We start from the raw sequence: 22,867 nt of genomic DNA, 5'->3' as shown, positions 1-22,867 counted from the left end.
TGGTAGTGCCACCTGCTGGTGCCCAGGCTCAGTTTTACACTCGCAGCTCATTCCTAACACAACCTCATCCTTCATCATGTTCCATCTTTATTTCTACTCCACTTTCACAGTCTGACCTGAGCACTGAGCCACAGGACCAGGGGTGGACGAGAAGATCTACAGAAAAAAACAGAGATGATATGGAAATGGTTTTAAACATGTCTTCAGCATGGTGGGTGAGGTATAAAGCTAGCAGGAGAAGTCTAATCGAACCCTTACGCACATACTGTTTATATTCCCTGCCTTCACAGTCAGTTTTGACCCGGGCCAAAAATACCCTCATACTGTAATAAATGTCTATACCAAATTATTAATAAATGGATAATTAATCCTTAATCAATGTTTCAGACAGCAGGAAGTGTATTGTTTTTTATTTTTATTTACAGCACTCGTTTTTGGATTAAAAAACATCTACTATTACACAATGTAAAAACAGAATATGAAGCAGTTCCTCTGTGCTTCTCCTCCACAGCACTGTGCACCAGAGAGGCTCAGACAGTCTGATGATTATCCCCAGGTAAAGCTCTATATCACTCCAGTCTTCTTTAACTCCAGTCTGTGCATTTATTTCCTGTTTTTTTCCATAATTAAGCCTTAAATGCACTCATGTACTGTAAGATCAGATGTGTATGTGTACCCAGATGACCGACATCATCATCATCATCATCACCCCGTATCTGGTCTGGTCGGGTCTGATCTAATCCGGTAACCTGTTCCTGTGACACACCCGCCAGTCCAGGTGAGAGGATCGTCCTGTTCCTGAACTTGCTAGATAACAGAATCAGTTTGATAAGATAAGTGTTTGAGTGTTTTATCTATGACCTAAAAACATAACAGCCATTATAGGTTTCATATTCTATCGAAAGTAAAATAACATTCTAGAACTGTTGGGAATGTATTATATAACCTTTGTACCATGATTACTACATGAAACCCTGTCCTCACTGGCGGTTTATCAAAGAAGTGCCGCACAGGTCTCACGGTTACACTCCGATAACCCGAGCACCTCTGATATGGTACGGACAGTTCCAGTCCAGGTCCATGTTGGCACAAACGTATTGATCTCCCAGTATCAGCGTCCCACGGACTGGAAGCAGCCTCACACCGGGACCTGTAGGTCAGTCACATCCATTTACGCTGCCGTTCATCAAGTGAAGACCAACAGTTTTTCATTGTTGTTTTTTGCTATAAAAGTCTCCTCTGCTGCCTGCTTCTCTACCTCAGAGTCCTCATCAGAGTGGCTCTAATCAAAGTTTAAAAACACTGAGTTGTGGAGTTGAGACCCAGTCGTCTAGCCTTCACACCCTCGTCAAAGTCACTCAGTTCCTTATGCTTGTCCATTTTTTCTGTTTCCAGTAGAAAGGTTCATGCTGCTTCCAACAGAGCGGAGTGAGAACACGCAGTCCTGGTGGCAGTCGGGGACATGATCAATATCAGGCAGATGGTCATAATGTTATGGATCTGTGTATGGAAACATCATCGGTCGTCTCATCAACGTCTAAATCAACTGATGAGATGCAGTGTGTGTTAACTGGAAGACTTCTCACATTATATTGTGATACACACTCATCGTCTATACCAGGAGACATGGGGCGTGAGGCAGGGGACATCCTGCATACATCCCACGTGTGTGTGTGTGTGTGTGTGTGATTCCTCCTCAGCTCTCTGTAAATCACTGCAATAACATTATTAGATTGGATAGTTTATATAAAGTTTGGACTTCTTAAAAACTTCTAGAATGTGCCAAAACTCATGCAGTGTGTGTGTTTGTGTGTGTGTGTGATGGTCGTTCATGAACGGATGGTTCTTATTGATCGAATCTTTAACGTGACTCAGCAGAATGAGTAGCGCGGAGACTGATTCGTTCATGTTCTACTGGACGCGCATGCGCAAAGCATCGCAACAGGGTCACATTTACCTGAGAGTGTACACGTAGCCACTGACTCTTCTACTCCGAGTCGGTTGGACTTTTGTCACGTGACTCCCATGGACGCAATGCAGTGCAATAGATTCAAAAGAACGAACGACTCCGATTGGAGCATATAAGAGTTGAGCTGCTCATTCTGTTTATTATAACATGTCCTTAGCTGCACTGTAATATTTACATTACTGGAACTATAGCCAAAATCTGTGTATGTTCACGTATTGGGGGTGTTTTGGATTGAAAATGCAACATTTTGTTTTATTTCTGATCAAAAGAACGAAATGAATCAAATGTCTCAAAAATGATTCGTTCATTTTGATGAACGCGATTCAAAGAACCGAGTCACTAAAATGATTCAAACTTCCCGTCACCAGTGTGTGTGTGTGTGTGGAATGTGACAAAGTACAGCTGATTCAGTGATCCTAAAGAAACGCCTTGTACCGTAAACACTGTATTAAACGGGTATTCGAGCGTAGAATTATTATTTTTTTAAACACCACCGGGAGTTCCGGGTTGCGCCAGCGGACGTTAGCATTAGCACGCTAGGATAATGTTGCTAACAAGACAATCAAACAAACACTACTGTAGTTTATTCCGCTAAACATTAGGCAAATATAGCGCTAGAGAATTTCCCTTCCTCCAGCGGCGCTGTATTAGAGACATTACGGTTTATAGTCGTAGTAAATGATTCGCTCTAACAGTTCTCTAAAGTTAACCCTAAGTTACGTCATGTGTGGTGTATAAGCGCACGAGACAGGTGATCTCTCAGCCCCAGGTAGTGAGTGCACTCAGGAGGGAACACCAGGCAGGTTTGGGACCCAGCCTGAGAGAGAGTTAGTTTTTTTTCCTGATCATGAAGCAGTTCCTCTGTGCTTCTCCTCCACAGCACTGTGCACCAGAGAGCCTCAGACAGTCTGATGATTATCCCCAGGTAAAGCTCTATATCACTCCAGTCTTCTTTATCTCCAGTCTGTGCATTCATTTCCTGTTTTTCTCCATGATTAAGCCTTAAAGTGCACTCATGTACTGTAAGATCAGATGTGTGTGTGTACCCAGATGACCGACATCATCATCATCACCCCGTATCTGGTCTGGTCGGGTCTGATCTGATCCGGTAACCTGTTCCTGTGACACGCCCGCCAGTCCAGGTGAGAGGATCGTCCTGTTCATGAACTTGCTATAGCTGTAGATAACAGAATCCGTTTGATAAGTGTTTGAGTGATACAGTATACGGTGTAGTGGTTAGCACTGTCGCCTTGCACCTCCAGGGTTCGGGTTCGATTCCCGCTTCGGGGTCTGTGTGGATGGAATTTGCATGCCCTACCCGTGTTTTGTTGGGTCTCGTCCAGACACTCCGGTTTCCTCCATTAGCCCAAAGACATGCAGATTAAAGTTGAGAGGTGTTCCCTGTAGTGTGTGTGTATGCTGTGAGGGATTGGCACCCTGTCCAGGGTGTACCCCACCCTGTGCCCTCTCCTGGGTTAGGCTCCAGGCCCCCTGTGACCCTGTATAGGATAAAGTGGTATGGACAATACCTGATTGAGTACGGTTGTCCTGAACCATTAACGGACATTACACCCTTATTCATAAATAGGCACTGTGTGGAGAGGGTCACAGACCTCCGATTCCTGGGCGTCCACATCATGGAAGACCTGACTTGGGATACAAACATAACAGAGTTGGTGAAGAAGAAGAAGAAGGCGTGAGGCTTTACTTTCTGAGGGAAGAATATTATCCCTCCGAAACAGCTGGTGTCCTTCTGTCCTTGCACTGTAGAGAGCATTGTGACATCGTGTCTCTGTGTGTTTGGTTTTCTAGCTGTACAGCTGCACAGAAAAAAAAAGCTCCAGGATAATTAACTCGTCCCAGAAGATCACTGGGTGCCCTCTGCCCTCGCTGGAGGAACTTTACCATTCGCACTGCTTCAGTAAATCCAGCAGAATCATCAAAGAGGCGTGTAATCCTGCGTCTGAGCCGTTACTGTCAGGCAGACGCTACAGAACAAACAAAATCAGAACAAAGACACTGAAGAGCAGTTTTTTCCCTGGAGCAGTGCAAGCAGTTAACGCTCAGTTAAATCTCTGTTTTTCCTGTGCAGTATTTTTCATCTTGCGTTCAATATGGGAAATATGGGTAAAGTGCAATGTAACTTTGTGTAAGTGTATAAAGTAAAGTGTAATTTGTGTATCTTGTGTAATATGAGTAAAAGCAAAGACATTCTGTTCTGTTCTGTTGTATGCGTTTGCCTGGGTGTGACCGGGGAAAGTCCTCACACTTACACCCCTGTGTGTTACAGCAGCACAGGTTAACGGTTTCCCCCAAGGAGATAAAACCAGACACCGTCCAGTCTAACAGACGTTACTCGAGCAGCTCCAGCTCGACATTTCGTCACCCTGTGATCAGACTTGACTTTACTCATATAAAGACTTGCGTGGTGTGTGTGTGGAGCATCATCTTCAGGAGGCTTTTAGAAGGTGTTTCTCTCAAACCCAGACAGGTCTGTTCACGGCCCATTCGGCGGCTGACCGTATGTCTGAGCGCGGCCTCTGGATGCACCGCCTATCAGTTAATGAGTTTCATCGAGTTCTGTCCCTTTCAGGTTCTTATCGTCTGTGCAGAAACTCTGCTCTTGGTGAGATACCTGCTGGGTTCAATAGTCGAGGCTCATCAATTCACCCACTTCCTGCCACGAGACCCCCATCTAATCTTAAGCCCTGAGTAACAGGGAAGGAAACATTTCTCCATCCCTCAGTCTGGTTCTCAGGCCCAGCAGTGATAACACACATCTCCTTAGCACGTCTGCAGAACTCCCGATTCCACCCTGTCAAAGATCTGCGCTGTGGTCGAGTCTTCTGGTTTGTAGCTTCTCTCATTTCTAATCACAGTGTCATGATTAGACCTGATCAGATACGCTAACGATAACGCTACTGCGCAGGACTTCGTATATCTCCTACATTAAAATCACACTGCAGGATGATTCTGCACAGTGATGCTGTTTAAGGTTGTTTATCCCAGCACAACATGGTGCGGTGTGACTGTGCGGTGCTCCACTGAAATTTGTACAATTTTGGAAATAAATGTTGTTTTTTCCATCTTCAGTAAACAGTTTATCCTGTTTGTGGTTTGGGTGAATCTGGAGCCTGTTTCAGGAATACTGGCAGCAATCCACCTTGAGCTGCAACACACACACACACACACACACACACACACACACACACACACACACACACACACACACACACAGAGAAAGGGGCAATTTTGAGTGACTAATCCACTCACACACTCCTACATTAATCTGGCTTCAGAATGGAACGGAGCTAAGGACATCCAGTTCTTCCTGGAGTGATGGTTCACTGGGGTCGAGTTCAGTCAGGGCTCTGTGCAGGACACTCGGGTTCTTCCACTCCTAAAGCACACTGTGTCTTCATGGAGCTGGCTTTGTACTGGGTGATGTAAACAATAAATACACTCAGTGAAGTATAAATACAAATGTTGTGTATGTGGTCCACAACCTGTGATGGACTGGCAGCTTGTACATAGTGTACTCCGCTTAGTGCCCTGAGTCCCCTGGGACAGGCTCCAGGACAGGAGGGAGGGAGGGAGGGAGGGAGTGGGTGAGGGAGGGAGTGGGTGAGGAAGGGAGTGAGTGAGTGAGTAAGTAAGTGAGGGAGGGAGTGGGGGAGGGAGGGAGTGGGTGGGTGGGTGGGTGGGTAGAGGGAGGGAGTGGGTGAGGAAGGGAGGGAGGGAGTGGGTGAGGGAGGGAGGGAGTGGGTGAGGGAGGGAGGGAGGGAGGGAGTGGGTGAGGAAGGGAGGGAGGGAGGGAGGGAGTGGGTGAGGGAGGGAGGGAGGAAGGGGTCCACAGTGTTATTGGTACTAGAGGGCACACTGCTGGCATGTGATTGAGGAGTGCAGCCTAAAGGATGAGGCTGTAACGTCGACACAATAGCAAGAGACGTAGCGCAAACATGCACAGCTTAAAATGAGAAAAATAAAGTACTCAACCCAACATATGACCCCCCTGACGTCTTGCAGTCATCACCAGAGAGCACCCGGTACGACATTCTCACCAAACCTGGAGGCGCTGATTCGATTAGTATTGTGATTATATAAGTGTGACAGTTTTTTAATCTAACGCTGTTTGCGTTTTCTATGGAAGCTGTTGTCAGAAGTGGGAGTTGAACCCACACCTCCATTGAGCAACCAGAATCCTCCTTTAAGCAAGGCGACGATATGGTATGAACCCTGCATCTGGTGCCTTAGACCGCTCGGCCCTCCCGACAGCTCCAGTGTAGAACGTGGACTGTACACTCTCTTCCTGTAAATCTAATTCCTGTCATTATTTCAGGTTAAAGACTCTTTCTTTAAAAAAGCGGGAGTCTGGTCTCTGAATGGAGGTGTGGGTTTGAATCCCACCCCTAACATGGTTTACAGGGTTATAAATGCTAAACTTGTGAATATTTATTGATTACACCATGTGCAATGTCTCTGCCTGGAGACTCCACAGTCCTTCATGTCTTTAACACGTACAGTATCTTTCAGGAGAACCGGGTTCCTGCTCTGATGGCTCGCCCGTGCCTGAGGTATGATGTGAGATCTTTTCTTCAGTGTTATAAATGTAGGAATATTGCTCTAATACAGCTAGCAGGTTGCACGTCCTGCACATGTGTTGGAATTATCTCTGTCTCAGACGTTAGTCGGCAGTCCGAGCTGATCCTGTACCTGTAACCTGATATCAGAGCTTGTTCATTTTTCCTATTTCAGGCATTTCCTCGGATTGTTTATCCTAACTGTACAAAGTCAGGGCGTTAGAAAAGCCGAAGATGCCACCAAACCCAACTTCATACTCATGATGGTCGACGATCTGGGGATCGGCGATATCGGTTGCTATGGGAACGATACAATCAGGTGGTGGAAAAACGCCATGTTTTCATGTCATTTATATTTAAATTTGTTTGTTTTTTTTTCCCTCCAAGCTTGAAGTCTGATGTCTGATTTGTTGTCAGAACCCCGAACATCGACAGGCTGGCGGAGGAAGGCGTGAAGCTGACTCAGCACATTTCCGCCGCTCCTCTCTGCACGCCGAGCCGTGCTGCGTTCATGACTGGACGTTACCCGCTGAGGTCAGGTAACTAATTAACAATGTTTACAATTGATTAAAAAAACTGTATGTACCCATAATGTTGGAGAGAAACAGTAGAGCGACAACTGAGCAAACACACACACAGAGCCGCTGGGAGCCGATTCCCGCAGAAGAGAAAACACCAGGGGTCACTGTGTTTTTAAATTATTGCAGCCAAACAGAAATGGCGTCTGCGTCTGTGTGACATCATCCTGTTATCACGTGTACTGGAGCCTGCAGTCAGCCGTCACCCTGAACAACAGGTCGAAACATCTCCTGTCTCACATCGCTTCTTGTAACGCATATTTTAAGCGACAAAAAGATTAAAACGTTTTATTTGAATGTTACAAAATCACCATAATCTTGAAATTTAGAATTAGATAAAAGAAAAATTAACTAAATTAAATTAATTAAAATTAAATACTTATTATTTCTTTTCCAAAGCCAGATGGAATGCCGAGCCCTGGTGTGTACCGATCACTGAGTGTGTGGGTTATTAGGATCCGCCTTCAATGTATTTTAACTGTAAAAAATAACTATTATAACCAGCCAATCAGTACACTGGCCTATGGTCGACAAAACGGCAAAACCTTTCCATTCATAAACTAGCGGTAGCTGAAACACACTGAAACACGAGCGTCCTCGTTATAACGTGCAGCACATGGAACTGCGTCAATGAATAACAAACTGAAACATTTTTAAAGTTCAGCCTTTATTTATCACTTCACACGTTCCAGCTTTTTTGTAAGTAGACGGGGTTAAGGGCCATGCTCAAGGCCTGGCAGAGTTGGGGCTTAAACCACCAACCTTCTGATCAGTAACTCGGAGCGTTAACACACTGCGCCACCACGAAGTGTAAATAACCACCCATCAGTCAGTGTGTATCTGGTGATCCAGGCACATATACTCATTACTCAGCAGTCAGGGCGGCATGTCTTTATAAACACCAGAACCGACTGTTCCTCTTATCATACTAAAGAGTCGCTCAGTGTCGCCCCCACATGGAGTGGTAAGGTAACGCTCGTCCAGAGATTTTATTATTTCTTTATTAGTTCTTATTTCTGTGGTTTTTGACTCTCTGCAGCGTGAGGCCCGACTGCGAGCACTTCTGCTGTAGGTGGATATACAGAATAAACATATACATGCAAATATACAAAATATACATATTGTATATTTACACATTTGCATATTGCAAAACATCCTTGTGATGTGTTTTTGGTAAGATTCCCAGACTGACGACGACATGCTAATGTAGTTCTCGTGAGTTTTTCTGTTATCACAATGTTAACCGTTTATATGATCGTTCAGATGAGAGACCATCAATCTGTAAAAAGTACGAGATCTTTAGCCAGTTTTGATCGTCAGCCGATCAATCAGAGCACTCTTAAACAAAGACAGATGTTTTAGCCTGTCCATCCCAAGGACTGAGCGAACAACCCCAGAGACACCACCCCAGAGACACCACCCCAGAGACACCCCCACCATTTCATCCATTTCTCAGTTGTACAGGACAAGGAAGTATTCGAGTTATTTAAAAGGAACTCAACATCTGGTTCCCCATCACCTGGATCACAGCAGAGTCTTTCTTTAGCTAAGCAGAAGATTAAAACTTCATAATTTAATTACACAAACTATGATGTTCACTTCAACATTAATGTAACACAAACTCATGTGCATGAATGTTAATACATCGCCTAAAGGTTGTTACACCTTCTATACAATCTTTCCATCCCATCAAGGTTTGGGGAGTAATGGACGAGCGCAGGTGATCCTGTTCCTCGGTGCTTCAGGAGGGCTTCCTACCAACGCCACCACGTTTGCCAAACTCCTGCAAAAGCAGGGTTACACCACGGGAATTGTGGGTAAGACAGTCGTATTTTTCAGCTCTGATACAGTCTGAAACTCCGGTGTGTAGAAGATAGGGTGTGGACATCCAGTCCATGTGGTAAGTGGTCCATTGGCCAGGGTTTCTAAACAGCGCTGAGGTTTTGGCCTTTTTTTTGATTGTGTAAAGCTGTTTTGCGACAACATTGTTCAAAGCCCTATACAAATAAAATAGAATTGAACTGAATTGAATGTCCCACAGGGAATTGTCTCCCTGACACTAGCATGACCATAACTAAACCTTTTTCTTTTCCCCCAATAACAACTTCTTCAATCTGTCCAGGAAAGTGGCACTTGGGTATGAGCTGCACGCGCAGAAACGATCACTGCCACCATCCCAACAGCCACGGGTTCGACTACTATTACGGGATTCCCTTCACCCTGGTTAACGACTGCAAACCCGGAGCCGGCGCGGACATCCTGCTGGACGTTCAGAGGAAGCTGTGGCACGTTTTCACGCTGTTAGCACTGGCAGTGTTGACCCTAATCACAGCTCGAATCACAGGACTCCTGGACATCGGCTCCCGGGTTCTAGTGTTCCTAGTCGTCGTTTACGTCCTCGGCTTTTTGACCTGGTACATTCCATTTGGGTTTCTACGAACCTGGAATTGCATCGTCATGAGGAACCAGGATGTAGTGGAACAACCGGTGAACCTGGACACGCTCTCTGATAGGCTAATGAAAGAGGCGGAGCAGTTTGTTGAGAGGTGCCTCACACACACACACACACACACACACACACACACACACACCCCTCACACTTTCACCTTCACAGACACAGACACACACTCTTTCTCTCTGCTCTACACAGAAACACTGCTCTGTCGTGATTCTTTTCAAAGGTAAAGTTCAGGTTAATTTGTTTTATTTTTACTTTACAGCAGTGATTCCGTTAGTGTGTTTTAAAAAGTTAATTTGGTTTTCGAGTGTTTTGGAATACGAGCTGCTTCCAGATGAATTATGCTCGTAATCCAAGGTTCCACTGTATATATTTGGCAGATGTAAAGCGTACATGTCTATGTTTTTTATGTTAGTCCATTTTTATTTTATTTTATTATTATTCTTATAACAGCTCAAGGAGCAACATGTCTGTGCACTTTCTAAAGATTTTAGTTCTGTTTTTAAATAAAGGGTTGGAAATTAATGCTTTTCTTGCTTTTGGTTTTTACCCGATTAATCGATTAATTGAAACAACAATCGTCAGATTAATCGATTATTAAAACAATTGTTAGTTGCAGCCCTGCAGTAAATACATTCCAGTTACTATGGAAACATATGAGCGTAGGTGCATGAATATTAACCTGCACTGCTGTTTACATGACCTGACCAATGGAACTTCACTTCGATGTGTTTTATTTTCACATGCAGGAACCAGGACAGACCGTTTTTGCTGTTTCTGTCTCTGGCTCACGTGCACGTGCCGCTCTTCACCTCCAAACAGTTTGTAGGAAAAAGCCGGCACGGCCTTTACGGAGACAACGTGGAGGAGGTGGACTGGATGATTGGTGAGAGGAATCTGATTAACTGTTGTGGTTTATTTGTCCATTATCGTGTTATAGAATGTTTGAGATGAAGTTCTGTATCCATGTCATGATTTTGCTGCTGTTTATAGAAAAGTCCAGTTCACACTTTCACAGTTTTTTGTGCTGTAGATTAAAATCGGCGCCGTGCCGTGACTCGACACGCTCTGGTGTTAATAGGGATCAAACATAATTGGAGGGAATCCCAGCATGCTTCCTGTCCTTAGGTGTCTCCAACGTTCTAGAGCAGTTCTAATCACAGTGATATTAATATTAATATCCGGGATCTGAACCTTGCGTGCCTTCGCCTGACACGGTGCCTTGAAAGTGGGAACCGGGCTAAAAGTGCGTCCTCTTACATGCGACTTCAGAGGACAGGATGCCGTGACGGCTGCGTCCTCAGGACTCCTAGTCTTACACGCGCACGTCAGTTCGTCTTCAGACGGCTCCCAGACTGATCCAGCTTTCTCTCGCAGGCAGAATGGTGAAGCTGGTCGAGAAGCTGAATCTCTCTGAAAGGACTCTCATGTACTTCACGTCTGATCACGGGGGAGACGTCTGGGTTTCAGATTCACAAGGACACATAGGAGGCTGGAACGGAATTTATCGAGGTAAAATTCACGTTAAAAAAATGTTTTAGGATTCTTCTTCTTTTCTATAATTCTAATATTAAAAAAGCTCACGGTATTTTTCTTTCACAATAAATCATTTCTCCTTTCATACGTGTGCGTGTGTGTGGTTCTACAGTACTCCCTTACACTCTGGTCCACATTTGGGGGGGGTTACTGAGTATTAAACATGCTTGTGGAATACTCTTGAATATTTTTGTTCAGGAAGCCTCGTTTATTAAAGTCACGTGTAACTGTTTCAGCACTTTCTTTCCATTCGCATGTCGCTTGACTTCCATAACTGTACTGTCGTTTACTCTCCGTACCCCCAGCAGGACTGGGCGTCCTTCAACAGGGCTGCAAATGCAAGAGAGAGTAAAGACAGATTGGGGAATAATAGGTCCAGTGTTGCGTCTCATTCTCAGGTCCATCACGGAGGAGCGTGATGATGTAAACCCAGAACAGTGTGGTTTCAGATGAATGGCCTGATCTCACCATCCTGCTTGTGTGTGTGCTTCGTGCAGGCGGTAAAAACGCGGCTGGCTGGGAAGGTGGCATCCGTGTTCCAGGAATATTTCGCTGGACAAATCGTCTCCCGGCCGGAAAAGTCGTTAACGAGCCGACGAGTCTGATGGACATTTTCCCCACGGTAGTGAGTCTGGCAGGAGGAGCGCTTCCTAACGACAGGCGTGTACTCATAAACGTCATCAATCTACAAAGACAATTAGAATGTACTGTATACACTTATAATTACTCTGTGTGTGTGTTTGTGTGTTTAAGAATCCTGGATGGTCATGACCTGCTGCCGCTTTTGGAGGGAAGAACAACGCAATCGAAACACGAGTTCATGTTTCACTACTGCGGTGTTAATTTGCATGCGGTCCGCTGGCATCCCCCTGACAGTGAGTATACACACACACACACACACACACACACACACACACACGTTAGGTAAGCACTTAAACTATTGTTTTGTACTTTTTTTAGGTGACTCCGTCTTCAAAGTGCACTACTTCACTCCGAACTGCAGTAGCAAGCAGACATGCCTCTGCCACGGCGAGGTCAACATACGCCAGGATCCGCCCCTCGTGTTCGATTTGACCTCCGACCCCTCGGAGGCGGTGCCCTTGACGGCGGAGACGGAGGCCCGTCACGGCGAGGTGCTGCGGCGCGTGCGAGACGCCGTGCAGGAACACCGGCGGACGCTGACGCTCCCTGAGAACCAGCTGTCGTGGCCGAAGGTGCTGTGGAGGCCGTGGTTACAGCCGTGCTGCGGCGTCTTCCCCTTCTGCTCCTGCTCGGAGACCTAAAGGACTTAAGTGTAGCACAGTCTCCATGTAGCTTTAATAAACATGACATGACATGCCGTTCCTTCAGAGTAAGTGTGTGTGTCTGTTTCCTCATCTGGTACCAAAATCTCACCGCCTTTGTCTGTTATACCACCGAAAAACTGTTTACTAAATTCAGTATTGTATTTATCTCAGTATAATATTATTTATTTTAGTGACTCATAATATAGTGGAGTACTTTTCAGTGTACAGTGAAACCTCGGATTGTGAGTAACGCGGTGTTCTGCAATTTTTAATACATTTTGACTTGGAAAACGAGCAAGTTCTGGTTTACGAGTACCGAGTATTGTGTATCACGCATGCGCTTCTTGTTTTGACGCCAAGCGTCACGTGATCACAACTGAGTCAACGTTTTTTCTCTCTCTTGGCCTCTGGAACTGTGGGTAATCGTCTCACCAGCAGGGTCTTAGTGCTCGTCTCTCACTGGTACAATCAACATCCGTGCACGCGTGTACTGTTTACTATAACACTGTGATCACGTGTGTGTAAAACATCTTTTATTTTGTTTCTGTATGCGTGTGTGTACAGCGCGCGTGTAAAGCAAAAGCAAGTCTCATTAGAGAGATCCTCGTTAAAGATCCATTTTTTCATCAGTCCCTCTTTGCAGCGCTTCATTGGACACCGTGCCACACACACACACATACAGACCCCTCCCACTTTTACCTTCACAGACACACACATATATACACACACACTTTCTCTCTGCTCTACACAGAAACACTGCTCTGTCCTGATTCTTTTTAAAGGTAAAGTGCAGGTTAATTTGTTTTATTATTTACTTTACAGCAGTGATACTGTTAGTGTGTCGCTCAATCGAGTGTCATTAGAGAGATTTCTTGATTATTTTTTCTGATAAAACAGTGTTTTCATTGTGTGAGCGAGTGTGTGTGAAAAGAGTGGAGAAAGGGTAAGTGTGTAAGACGAAAAGGGGACAGAAGGATATCATATATTACTGCAAGAAGAGGTTTGATAATGGATCTCATAAAGGAGCGTTACGAGAGAAGGAGCTTTGTGTTAAGCAGGTACGAGCGACAGGGTGGCATCTTGGCACAGGCGGCACATCTCACATGCACATGTGCGCAGTCGGGGCGTCTGTTCCTCGTTTGCTTGTTACATTTTTTAGGTAATGGTGTGATTCAGAGCCTGTGTGTGTGTGTGTGTGTGTGTAACAGTGCATCTCTAACACTGAACAGCAACGCCATCATTACAGTCATAATGTCAGTGTATTTACAATAACAGGGCTGTATTATGATGATATTTTGTGTCTGTTCTTCTTCTTCTCCTTCTTCCTCTTGGGCGGGGCACTGTATGGGAGTTCTCCCAGGACACCATACGCACTCAGAGTCAGCGGTGAGCGTTCCTGCAGTGTTCTTAAGCCTGTTGCTGGTCGTCCCCTCCTCCTCTGAGGAGCTTTAGGGCCCTGAGGAGGATCAGGTCATGGCTGAGATCGTCACCGAGTCCACACCAGGCTGACTAATGTGGCTGTGTGTCCCGCGCCTCAGGAGAAACTGGACAGAGTGGACCTTTAAAGAATACGCCAGTCGGTGATTAGCTCAAACAGTCTTTGGATCCTTTGCTTGAAAAATTATTCGCTCCCTTTTAATCCTGTCTCCATGGTTACGGTCACGCTCTGGGTAAATGTTCTGGTCGCCTCCCGTGGCTGGTCCTGCGTCGCCATCGCACCCGCCCTCGTGCGTCAATACCGCCGCCCTGACTCGGTCACGAACGTTATACGACTCTCCCTGTCTGGATGGAAACTTTAAAAGTAACACAAAAGTACAGAGTCACTTCAGACAGGAACAAGTGATATATTACTTTACCTGCAAAATTACTGGTAATAGTAAGTTTTATATCAGTGTCTAAAACAACAGTCTATATCGGGTTACGGAACCTTCTCTCGAGTTGTTTATCTTATAGCTCCTGCTCCAGATGTGTTCTCTGTATCCAGCTGATGTGATGATTTGGATCGGGTCGGGTTTTTCAGTCAGAATAAACCGTTAGAGACTTTTTTATCAGCTGAGGGAGGAGAGGATGTAGTTGTTGTTTTATTTTGGATTGCGTTACAGAAACGGGTCAATTTCAGACCAACAAACATAAAGAGACGATAAACCCTGGACGTGAAACTGAACATATAACAGAATCCAGCTGTTTATTGAATTCTCTAATCACTGATTGAGCATCAGGTCTCTGTTCTTCCTGCACGGGTGATTTTGTGATTACGAGGTCTTGGGAGAACACGAGGCGATGATCATGAACTGGAAGTGCAACATAAAGCTAATGAAATAAAAACACACACTGAAAAACTAAACGTAAGGAGGTTACTTACAAGAATGCGGTGAAGCATGACGGGGTGATGTGTGTATGTGGGGGTGATGGAGGGCGAAGTCCAGCACCTCTCTAGCTCGGCCATGACACCACACCATCTTTAATAAGGTTCTTCTGATGGTTAAAACCACGTCTAGAAGGGGCTTCAGGACAGACAATAGAAAAACAACACATGAGCAAGTTAAAATATCTTCAGTCTAGTCAAATTATTTTGTTTTATATATAAGACTACAATAAACTAAATACATAATGATAAAACATTTCTGCATTTTAATATTTCTATTAAGTATTTAAGTATATTAAGTATTATTTATTTTTGTATGTTTTTTTATGATTTTGTTCATTTTAAGCATTTTTACGAAAAAACAAAATGATCAGCCACTAAAGCAGGAAATTTATTAAATTAGATTCAACTTTATTGTTATTTTGCAAAATACAGAGCAGATAGAAGTCAGTTATCATCCAATCAGAAGTGGCTTATTTACAATAAATATCATTGTGTTATAACAAACAGATAGTGCAGTAGGTAATAAATATGTGTCTACAGTATAATAATATACAGTATAATACATTATAACTGTGCAAAGTTTGTGCAGTAGATAAACATGTCTGAAAGATAACGTGCTCAAAAAGTTAAAGCTTATAAATAGAAATATTGAGCTAGAAATACGTTTAATAATCTTATTATTGTATTATTATAATAACAATTCTTTACAATAAAACATTTTCATTTACTGGGGTATCGCATTATTGTAGTGCTCAAGTGAGACACAGCCTTAACTCGCTCGCACACACACACAATATAAATTAATAATTGTAAATTTCCTCATGCTTGGTGGGTTTCCTCTGGGTTCTCCGGTTTCCTCCCACAGTCCAAAGACCTGCAGGTGAGACTAACTGGTGTTCCCAAAACGCCACAGTCTCTGGTTGGACTACAGAGGTTCCTGGATGGATGGAATAATTGTAAAAGTCCTCATGTAACTGAGACAGCCAAGGCCACAGGGTGGCGCTGTTTCACTAAGAAACTGAGGCATTATTAATCATGATAAGATAAAGATAGGGCTGATAAAAGGCTGATAACAGTACGTAAAATATGATAAAATACTGTATTACAGAATATTATGTATTTTTTTATAAAAAACAAATTCATAAAATAATCAAATATAATCAATGCTAACTACTACTACTTATAATAATAATAATAATAATAATTTAATTGTTCATTTTTATTACCGTTATAGTAAAATGTCCAGTATATTTAAGCTTAGCTTTAGTTTTTAATGTGGTACTGGTCCAGTTACTACACTACCTCTCAATTTTGTGCTTTTTAACATCATTTTATAGTGTTTTTAGAATTCATCTTTTATTCCAACTTGTATTATATTATATTCTCTTTACTATATGCCGCTTCAACAGACTGAATGTGTGTCTGGAGTGAACAGCGCCCCCTGGTTGGTGGGAAAAACAGACAGAATGTGAAAGGTGGCACGGGCTACCGATGACGCGAAACGCTAAACCTGGTGATCGGATGGAAGTGGGTATATGGGGATTGTGAGTGTGTATACTGTCTATTATTGTGTGTCTACATGTGTGAGTGTGTGAATATTTGTTTGTGTGTATGAGGGTGGGAATGTATGTTTGTGTATGTGTGTGCCTGGCTGTCTACGTTTAGGTGTCAGGTCAGGTCCTAGACTCCACCTCTCTCAACATCCCAGGCCCCCCCTGCTCTGCCACCACACCCAGCTGTGGGGTGCCCCCAGCCGCTGGTGGGTTGTTGGTTTCTCGCTCCGGGGCGGGGCGCTCGGGTGAGCGCTGGCTCACTCGCGGCGGTCGCTGGGCAGGATCTGGCTCTCCTGGCTTGGCTGGGCACCGGCTGGTGGATGGAGGGGGCCCTGGGATCTCTGGACCCAGGGACCGGACTGCCTCGGAGTGGACGACCACCGGCGGAGCCTGCGGTCCTGTCACCACGGCCCCCTGGGGCGTCTGCACTGGGGCTGCTAGATGACCCCCCTCTGGGCTCTCTGCTGCCCCTTTCAGGGTGGGGGGGCTGTCCCTGCGGTGGTTCTCCTGGGACTCCTGTGCTCTGGGGGGGCTCTGGATGTCTGGGGCCCGTGTCTCCGCCGTATCTGCTCCATGCCTCGCGGGACGGGACTGTGGTTCCCCACACACACTATTAAACATTTACATGAAGGAGCCTTATGAACACAAGCGCGCTCACACACACAGGTGTGCACACAAACGTTCACACTGGTGTACAAACAGGTGCTCACACACACATTGTCTTTGCTGTTGCTTCAAAACAAAATGTTTATTTCAAAATATTTTATTATGTGCGCGGCTCAACAGGTTTTGGGATTTGTGGTTTGCCGCGAGTCGTGCAGGTGTTGGTTGTGGCTGCGGTTTCTCTGCTGTTGTGTCTTCTGTTGTTTTTTCTCTTTCTCTTCGGCAGGTGTGGAAGCGAATTCTGACTGTACTCTCTCCCCCCCTCCCACCCCCCCTTTTTTTTCTCTTTTCTTTTTTTTTTCCCCTTAAATGTTTGTTTGTTTATTTATTTTTATTCTTTTTTTTTTAATTATTATTTATTTATTTTTTTTTTTTTTGTTGATTTTTTATTTATTTATTTATTTTAACTAACCCTCTTCTCTTTTTTTGGTCCCCCGGTCTTGTCTGTCATAATATGGGAAACAAACAAACAAAATAAATAAATAAAAAAAAAAATAAAATAAATAAATAAATAAAAAATAAAAAAATTATAAAAAATAAAAAAATGGCTGTGAATGATGATAGCACAGCTACACATACACTCTGCTATGTGTTATCTGTGATACTGACAGGCCGGGAAAAAAAAAAAAAATAAATAAAAAAACTGATAAATATGTCTGGTATCAGTCTAATACAGCACGGTTTCACTTCTCAACACCGGAGTACCACGTCATGCTATACTCTACTGTGCTGGAAAAAAGCTTTAAAGTATTTTACAGTTATAAGCTTTCCCATACTCACTTACTCACTCATCTCTCACTCATCTCTCACTCATTCACTCATCACTCACTCATTCACTCATCACTCACTCACTCACTCTCTCACTCACTCACTCACTCACTCATCTTCTATACCGCTTTATCCTGTATTCAGGGTCACGGGGGTCTGGAGCCTATCTCAGGAGACTTAGGGCACCAGGCAGGGTACACCCTGGACAGGGTGCCAATCCATTGCAGGGAACACACACATACACACACACACACACAACGGGCAACTTGGGAACACCAATTAGCCTTGTCTTTGGGAGGAAACCCACCCAACACAGGGAGAAGTGAGAAACTCTGGCTGGTGCTAACTCTTAAACAGCGTTTGGTTTTTGACTATCACTCAGGAATCAGATGCAACAAAGACAAAAACATAGACACGGAAGGATACGGAAAGGTGTGGAGAACACAAGCTTTTGACCGTAATATCGTAATCTACCTTAAACTACAGAACACAGCAACGACTTGTCGTGACTACAGTGGATTTATGCAAGAAACTGTAACAACCGTTGTACTTTGATGTTGAAAATACAACAAGAGACAAAGAAATCAACGGACGTCTGAGTCGTGAGTAACACTGTGTAACAAGAAAGACACGCGTCAGAACGTAAATATCTTTATTTACATCTGTACGTAGGTAAAACGAAGCCCGCATTTTCCACTGCAGCCCTGCGCCGTCCCATCTAACTAACACATCGCTCGCTAATTCAGGGACAATAGATAAAAAGTTTGCACAAACTGACTTTCTCGCTTCAGCATCAGGATCCAGCAATAAAAGATGATTATAGTGAAATGACACACATTCATCTTCCCCCAGGCTTCCATTAAATGTACCTCGGCATACGAACGACCCGCATTGGGAATTTTCGCCTTAAGGGCTAAAAGTTTGCAAGACATTTCTCTCGGCATACGAAGCATTTAACATACGAGCAACCGAACCGAGACGAACCGATCGCTGGCCAAGTCGCGTGTACGTCTGTGGGCAATTCAAAACTTGTTTGAATCATTGGAAAGTAAATCAAGTTTATGTATTTTTTGTGGGCTGTTTTGCATTTTGTACAAGATACAAAATAACTGGTGCCAAGAGGAATCATAAATTTAATGTGTTTTTATTTTATATGTCTTTTCTAAATGTTTTTATTTTTTATATGCAAAGATATGATTATAGTGTTGGAAATTGGTAATATTGGTAATACTTTGCGCGACTGGAACAGATTATCTGCATTTACATTATTTCCTTTGGGACAATGCGTTTCACTTAGTGGATTAAATTCGTATCCAGAGATTCAACTATATAACCACGACCAAGAGATGAATTCTATCATTCTAACACATTTGGTCACTGTATTATTATTTTTTTTCCTTTCACTGCATTGTAGTTAAAGGCTAACTCTGCTAACAAGTGCAGGATATTTATTACAGCTAATCAGATTTATGCTAACTGAACTCATCTCTTGCCTTAAAGGCTGAACACCGAATAACTGCAGAGTGTAACGCTAATCAATTTCTTAAATGTTCTTGTACACTATATTTCTATTTGTACAGCATATTTCTATTTTTAGTTCTATTTATATCCTAGTTCAATTTAATTTTTATATTGTAATTCTTTTAATTATATTTATTTTTTATTATAAGCTTTAATTCTCTTTAAAGGTCGTTTAAGCATTTCACTACATTCCGTACTGTGTATGACTGTGTATGTGACAAATAAAATTTGATTTTGAATCAGGTCACCACAAGCGTCTGTCACTCGTGCTAGCATCGTAGCTCCAGCGTGACTGCAGAAGGAATCTGAGATATTTGGCGTACGGCTCTGCTTGGTGAACGCAACTGGGAAAAGAGAAAATGTGTTTACTCCAAAGCTTCTTCTTTACCAAATTAAAATCCTTTTTTCCAACAATAGTAAGACTGTTACTTGTAAACTCGGCTAGCCACAATTAGCTCTGAGGTACGTTTGAGGAAATTTTTTGTGAAATTCTCTTTATACAGGTCTGCAAAAAATTATTTGCGGCTGGCTGGCGTGTGTGTGTGTGTGTGTGAGAGAGAGAGAGAGAGAGAGAGAGAGAGAGAGAGAGAGAATAAGAGATGCACTTACTGGAAAGAAATGACAGGTTAATCATGGCTAATACTAGCGCTGATTAGCAGACACGCCCCAGCTGTTTTTCTTTAGATTGAAGCTGAACTGAACTGAATGGAAACAGGGATCCTACGATCATACGACCCACAATCTTTTTCTCTGTTCATGGATAAAGCGTAGAGCGCCCTACAATACACAGGCACAGAGATTTGCATTAAACAATTTAAAGCATTAAAGTAAAGTATGGTAGATGTCATAAGACTTACACCATGGTGGGTCCGCTGGCACTTCAGTGGGCACAGGGTTAGTACGGTGGTGTGTACCACAATACCATGGGGAATACCAGGGTACCTACTGTGACTACCAAACTTTAGCAGGTAGCTAATATGCTGTTTGTACATGTGTGTCAGGTTTAGGAAGGGCAAAGAGCGCATTAAGCTTCTGGCCAAGTCAAGATCTCAAATCATGTCAGAGACCTGGAGACAGACAGAGACCTGGAGACAGACAGAGACCTGGAGACAGATGGAGACCTGGAGACAGATGGAGACCTGGAGACAGATGAAGACAGACGGAGACCTGGAGACAGATGGAGACCTGGAGACAGACGGAGACCTGGAGACAGATGGAGACAGACGGAGACCTGGAGACAGACGGAGACCTGGAGACAGATGGAGACCTGGAGACAGATGGAGACAGACGGAGACCTGGAGACAGACGGAGACCTGGAGACAGATGGAGACCTGGAGACAGACGGAGACCTGGAGACAGATGGAGACCTGGAGACAGATGGAGACCTGGAGACAGATGGAGACCTGGAGACATACGGAGACACATTTGCATTTTCTGGTTAAACAAAAGGGTTCAGAGGCATGGGAACGCTCACATCATATTATAAAACCTTACAATAAATTAGTATATACTCATGATACTGGTATAGTACAGGCATTACTCATAAATGTTAATTAATGAACGAAGCACAGCTTTGGAGAGTATGTAGTGAGCTAATAATCCCTGCCTACAGTATTTATCCGTTCACTTTATAGATGAAAAGCTGTTGACTATCAGACTTACTTGGATTGGATCAACCGTGAGCACCGATTATTGAGAAATCGGGGTTGGAATAAAAAACAGGTTTAAAAATATACTTACAGTCTTAAACTCACTAATGAGGGAAAACTGTGTCCATAATAAAAACTTTTCACAGCAAGAAAAAAGGGGCGAGCGCTTTTTATCTCGAGAAAACTGACCTCTGTTGTTTAACAGCCTGGTCTACCTGTGGAACCCATTAGTGTACGGCATGCAGGTCTGTGTCGGAGGAGAAGAATCTGCTTCTTAAGACTGTGACTGACGGTTTAACGATTAACATCTGAGCAAAACCAGAGTTCCTACTTGTACATGTAGAATAAACTGAAACTTTAAAGGCCGCAGCATTTTGCTTGTAAAGGTAAAGACCAGCTGGACTTCATCCAAAGACACTCGGGTCAAATCCCTGTACGCAAAGTCCTTAATTAGAGTTAATTAACATTAATGAATGAGTCACATGTCTCATTGAGGATTAGAAATTGAATAATTCTTACTACAGTGTACAGTACTTCATTAAAAAAAGTCAGGAAATGTGTTAAACATGATGAATAAAAACAGGATTAATTACCATCAAGTAAAAAATGCAAAGCTTAGACAATCTGAATAATACACACACACACACACACACACACACACACACACTAATGCGTTCAGGTCAGCAGGTGTGTTAATCTCTGACACGAGCTGCTTCATTGTTCATCAGACATTAATGTACTGCGTTTCACTTTAATCAGTGTGTTAAAGTGGTAAAGTTGTGTTTCACTAAAATGAAATCACTGTCCAATTACAAAAGCAAACTAATTATTTACAGCAATTATAATATGCTATTTTTTTCCTTATTTAAATGTAATGATAATTATATCTTTATTGCTTCCTAACAAACAAACAGACCATTAACTGAAATCAAAAATAGAAATTGTTAATTTAAAAAAAAGTTGAAAACAGTTGTATAAACATATGATTATTTTTTTTATATATATTTTATAACATTTTATAGATATATCATTTAAAAAAAATTTTTTTAAGTCTTTCTTTTCTTTGTCCTTCTAATCCTAGGGGGCGCCACATCAGATCACTTGATGCCCCTCCTGTCTCAGTCTTCCCATTTCCTAACTGGACTTGGGACCGGCACCGCATGCACTGGCTGGCTCGTGTGTGGTTTAGAGTTAAGGGTCATGCCTAAGGGCCCGACAGTGGCAACCTGGTGGCAACCTGGCAGTAGTGGGACTCGAACCACCCACCCTGTGATTAGCAACCCAGATCCTTAACCACCTGAGCCACCACCGCCCTGTTTAATGTCTTAAAATAAAGTTAAGAATATTTTTATAAGTTACTAATATTACAATGAAATGTTTATTGTATGTTGGATATGTGACAAATAGAGTACTATTAGCACTGTGGCCTCACACCGCCAGGGGCAAGGGTTCGAGTCCTGCCTTCCGGTCTGTTTAAATGGGATTTGCATGTTCCCCCTGTGCTTAGTGGGTTTCCTCCCACAGTCCAAAGACATGGAGGCTAGTTGGCATTTCCAAATTACCCGTAGTGTGTGAGTGTGTGCTTGGAACTCTATCAACAGTGTACCCCACCTAGTGCCCCAAGTGAGACCCTGTACAGAATAAGCACAATTGAGAACGAGTGAGACATTTGATAAGACTGTTAAGCACAAACAGACTTATTACTATACTTATTTAACCTTCCCATGATTGGGCTGAAGACAATAAAATCTTTCATTAACATCTGGAATGACTTTCAGATACACACACACATCACACAGCCCTGCCCTGCAATTTGAGTAAACCTGTTATCGTTCTGAAATGTATTAACTTTCCCCTTCTACATAACACCAGCTGTATGCATGCAGTGTACTGAGGAGGTAAGCCAACTGTAAACATGCACACGCTGGACACAAGACA

General features: G+C 43.4%; 1 protein-coding gene across 5 annotated transcripts; it reads left to right on the top strand.

Moving 5' to 3' along the window:
- Positions 1-535: 535 nt before the first annotated feature.
- arsh (arylsulfatase H) lies at positions 536-12,472 on the top strand. Of its 5 annotated transcripts, XM_053497305.1 has the most exons (13): positions 2,411-2,894; positions 3,020-3,111; positions 4,563-4,818; positions 6,503-6,543; positions 6,725-6,868; positions 6,967-7,088; positions 8,822-8,944; positions 9,250-9,673; positions 10,335-10,471; positions 10,963-11,097; positions 11,619-11,781; positions 11,875-11,996; positions 12,082-12,472. In XM_053497305.1, the coding sequence occupies exons 4-13, from the start codon at positions 6,524-6,526 to the stop codon at positions 12,402-12,404; spliced, it is 1,713 nt and encodes a 570-aa protein (XP_053353280.1). In that variant the 5' UTR covers positions 2,411-2,894; positions 3,020-3,111; positions 4,563-4,818; positions 6,503-6,523; the 3' UTR covers positions 12,405-12,472. The 5 variants fall into 5 exon arrangements, with proteins under 5 accessions (XP_053353278.1, XP_053353280.1, XP_053353277.1 ...); XM_053497303.1 differs by lacking the exons at positions 2,411-2,894; positions 4,563-4,818 and adding an exon at positions 536-556; XM_053497302.1 differs by lacking the exon at positions 4,563-4,818.
- Positions 12,473-22,867: the final 10,395 nt, after the last annotated feature.

The sequence above is a fragment of the Clarias gariepinus genome, chromosome 5 (assembly GCF_024256425.1).
Source record: "Clarias gariepinus isolate MV-2021 ecotype Netherlands chromosome 5, CGAR_prim_01v2, whole genome shotgun sequence".
In the NCBI taxonomy this organism is placed as follows: Eukaryota; Metazoa; Chordata; class Actinopteri; order Siluriformes; family Clariidae; genus Clarias; species Clarias gariepinus.
The sequence above is the reverse complement of the archived record's forward strand: the minus strand, read 5'-3'. Positions and strand labels throughout refer to the sequence as shown.

Bases quoted from the DNA above. Each gene is read 5' to 3' on its own strand.
- arsh (XM_053497303.1), top strand. From the start codon at position 6,524: ATGGCTCGCCCGTGCCTGAG. The intron at 7,089-8,821 runs GTAACTAATTAA...CATCCCATCAAG, and splicing joins ACGTTACCCGCTGAGGTCAG to GTTTGGGGAGTAATGGACGA. The intron at 11,098-11,618 runs GTAAAATTCACG...TGCTTCGTGCAG, and splicing joins CTGGAACGGAATTTATCGAG to GCGGTAAAAACGCGGCTGGC.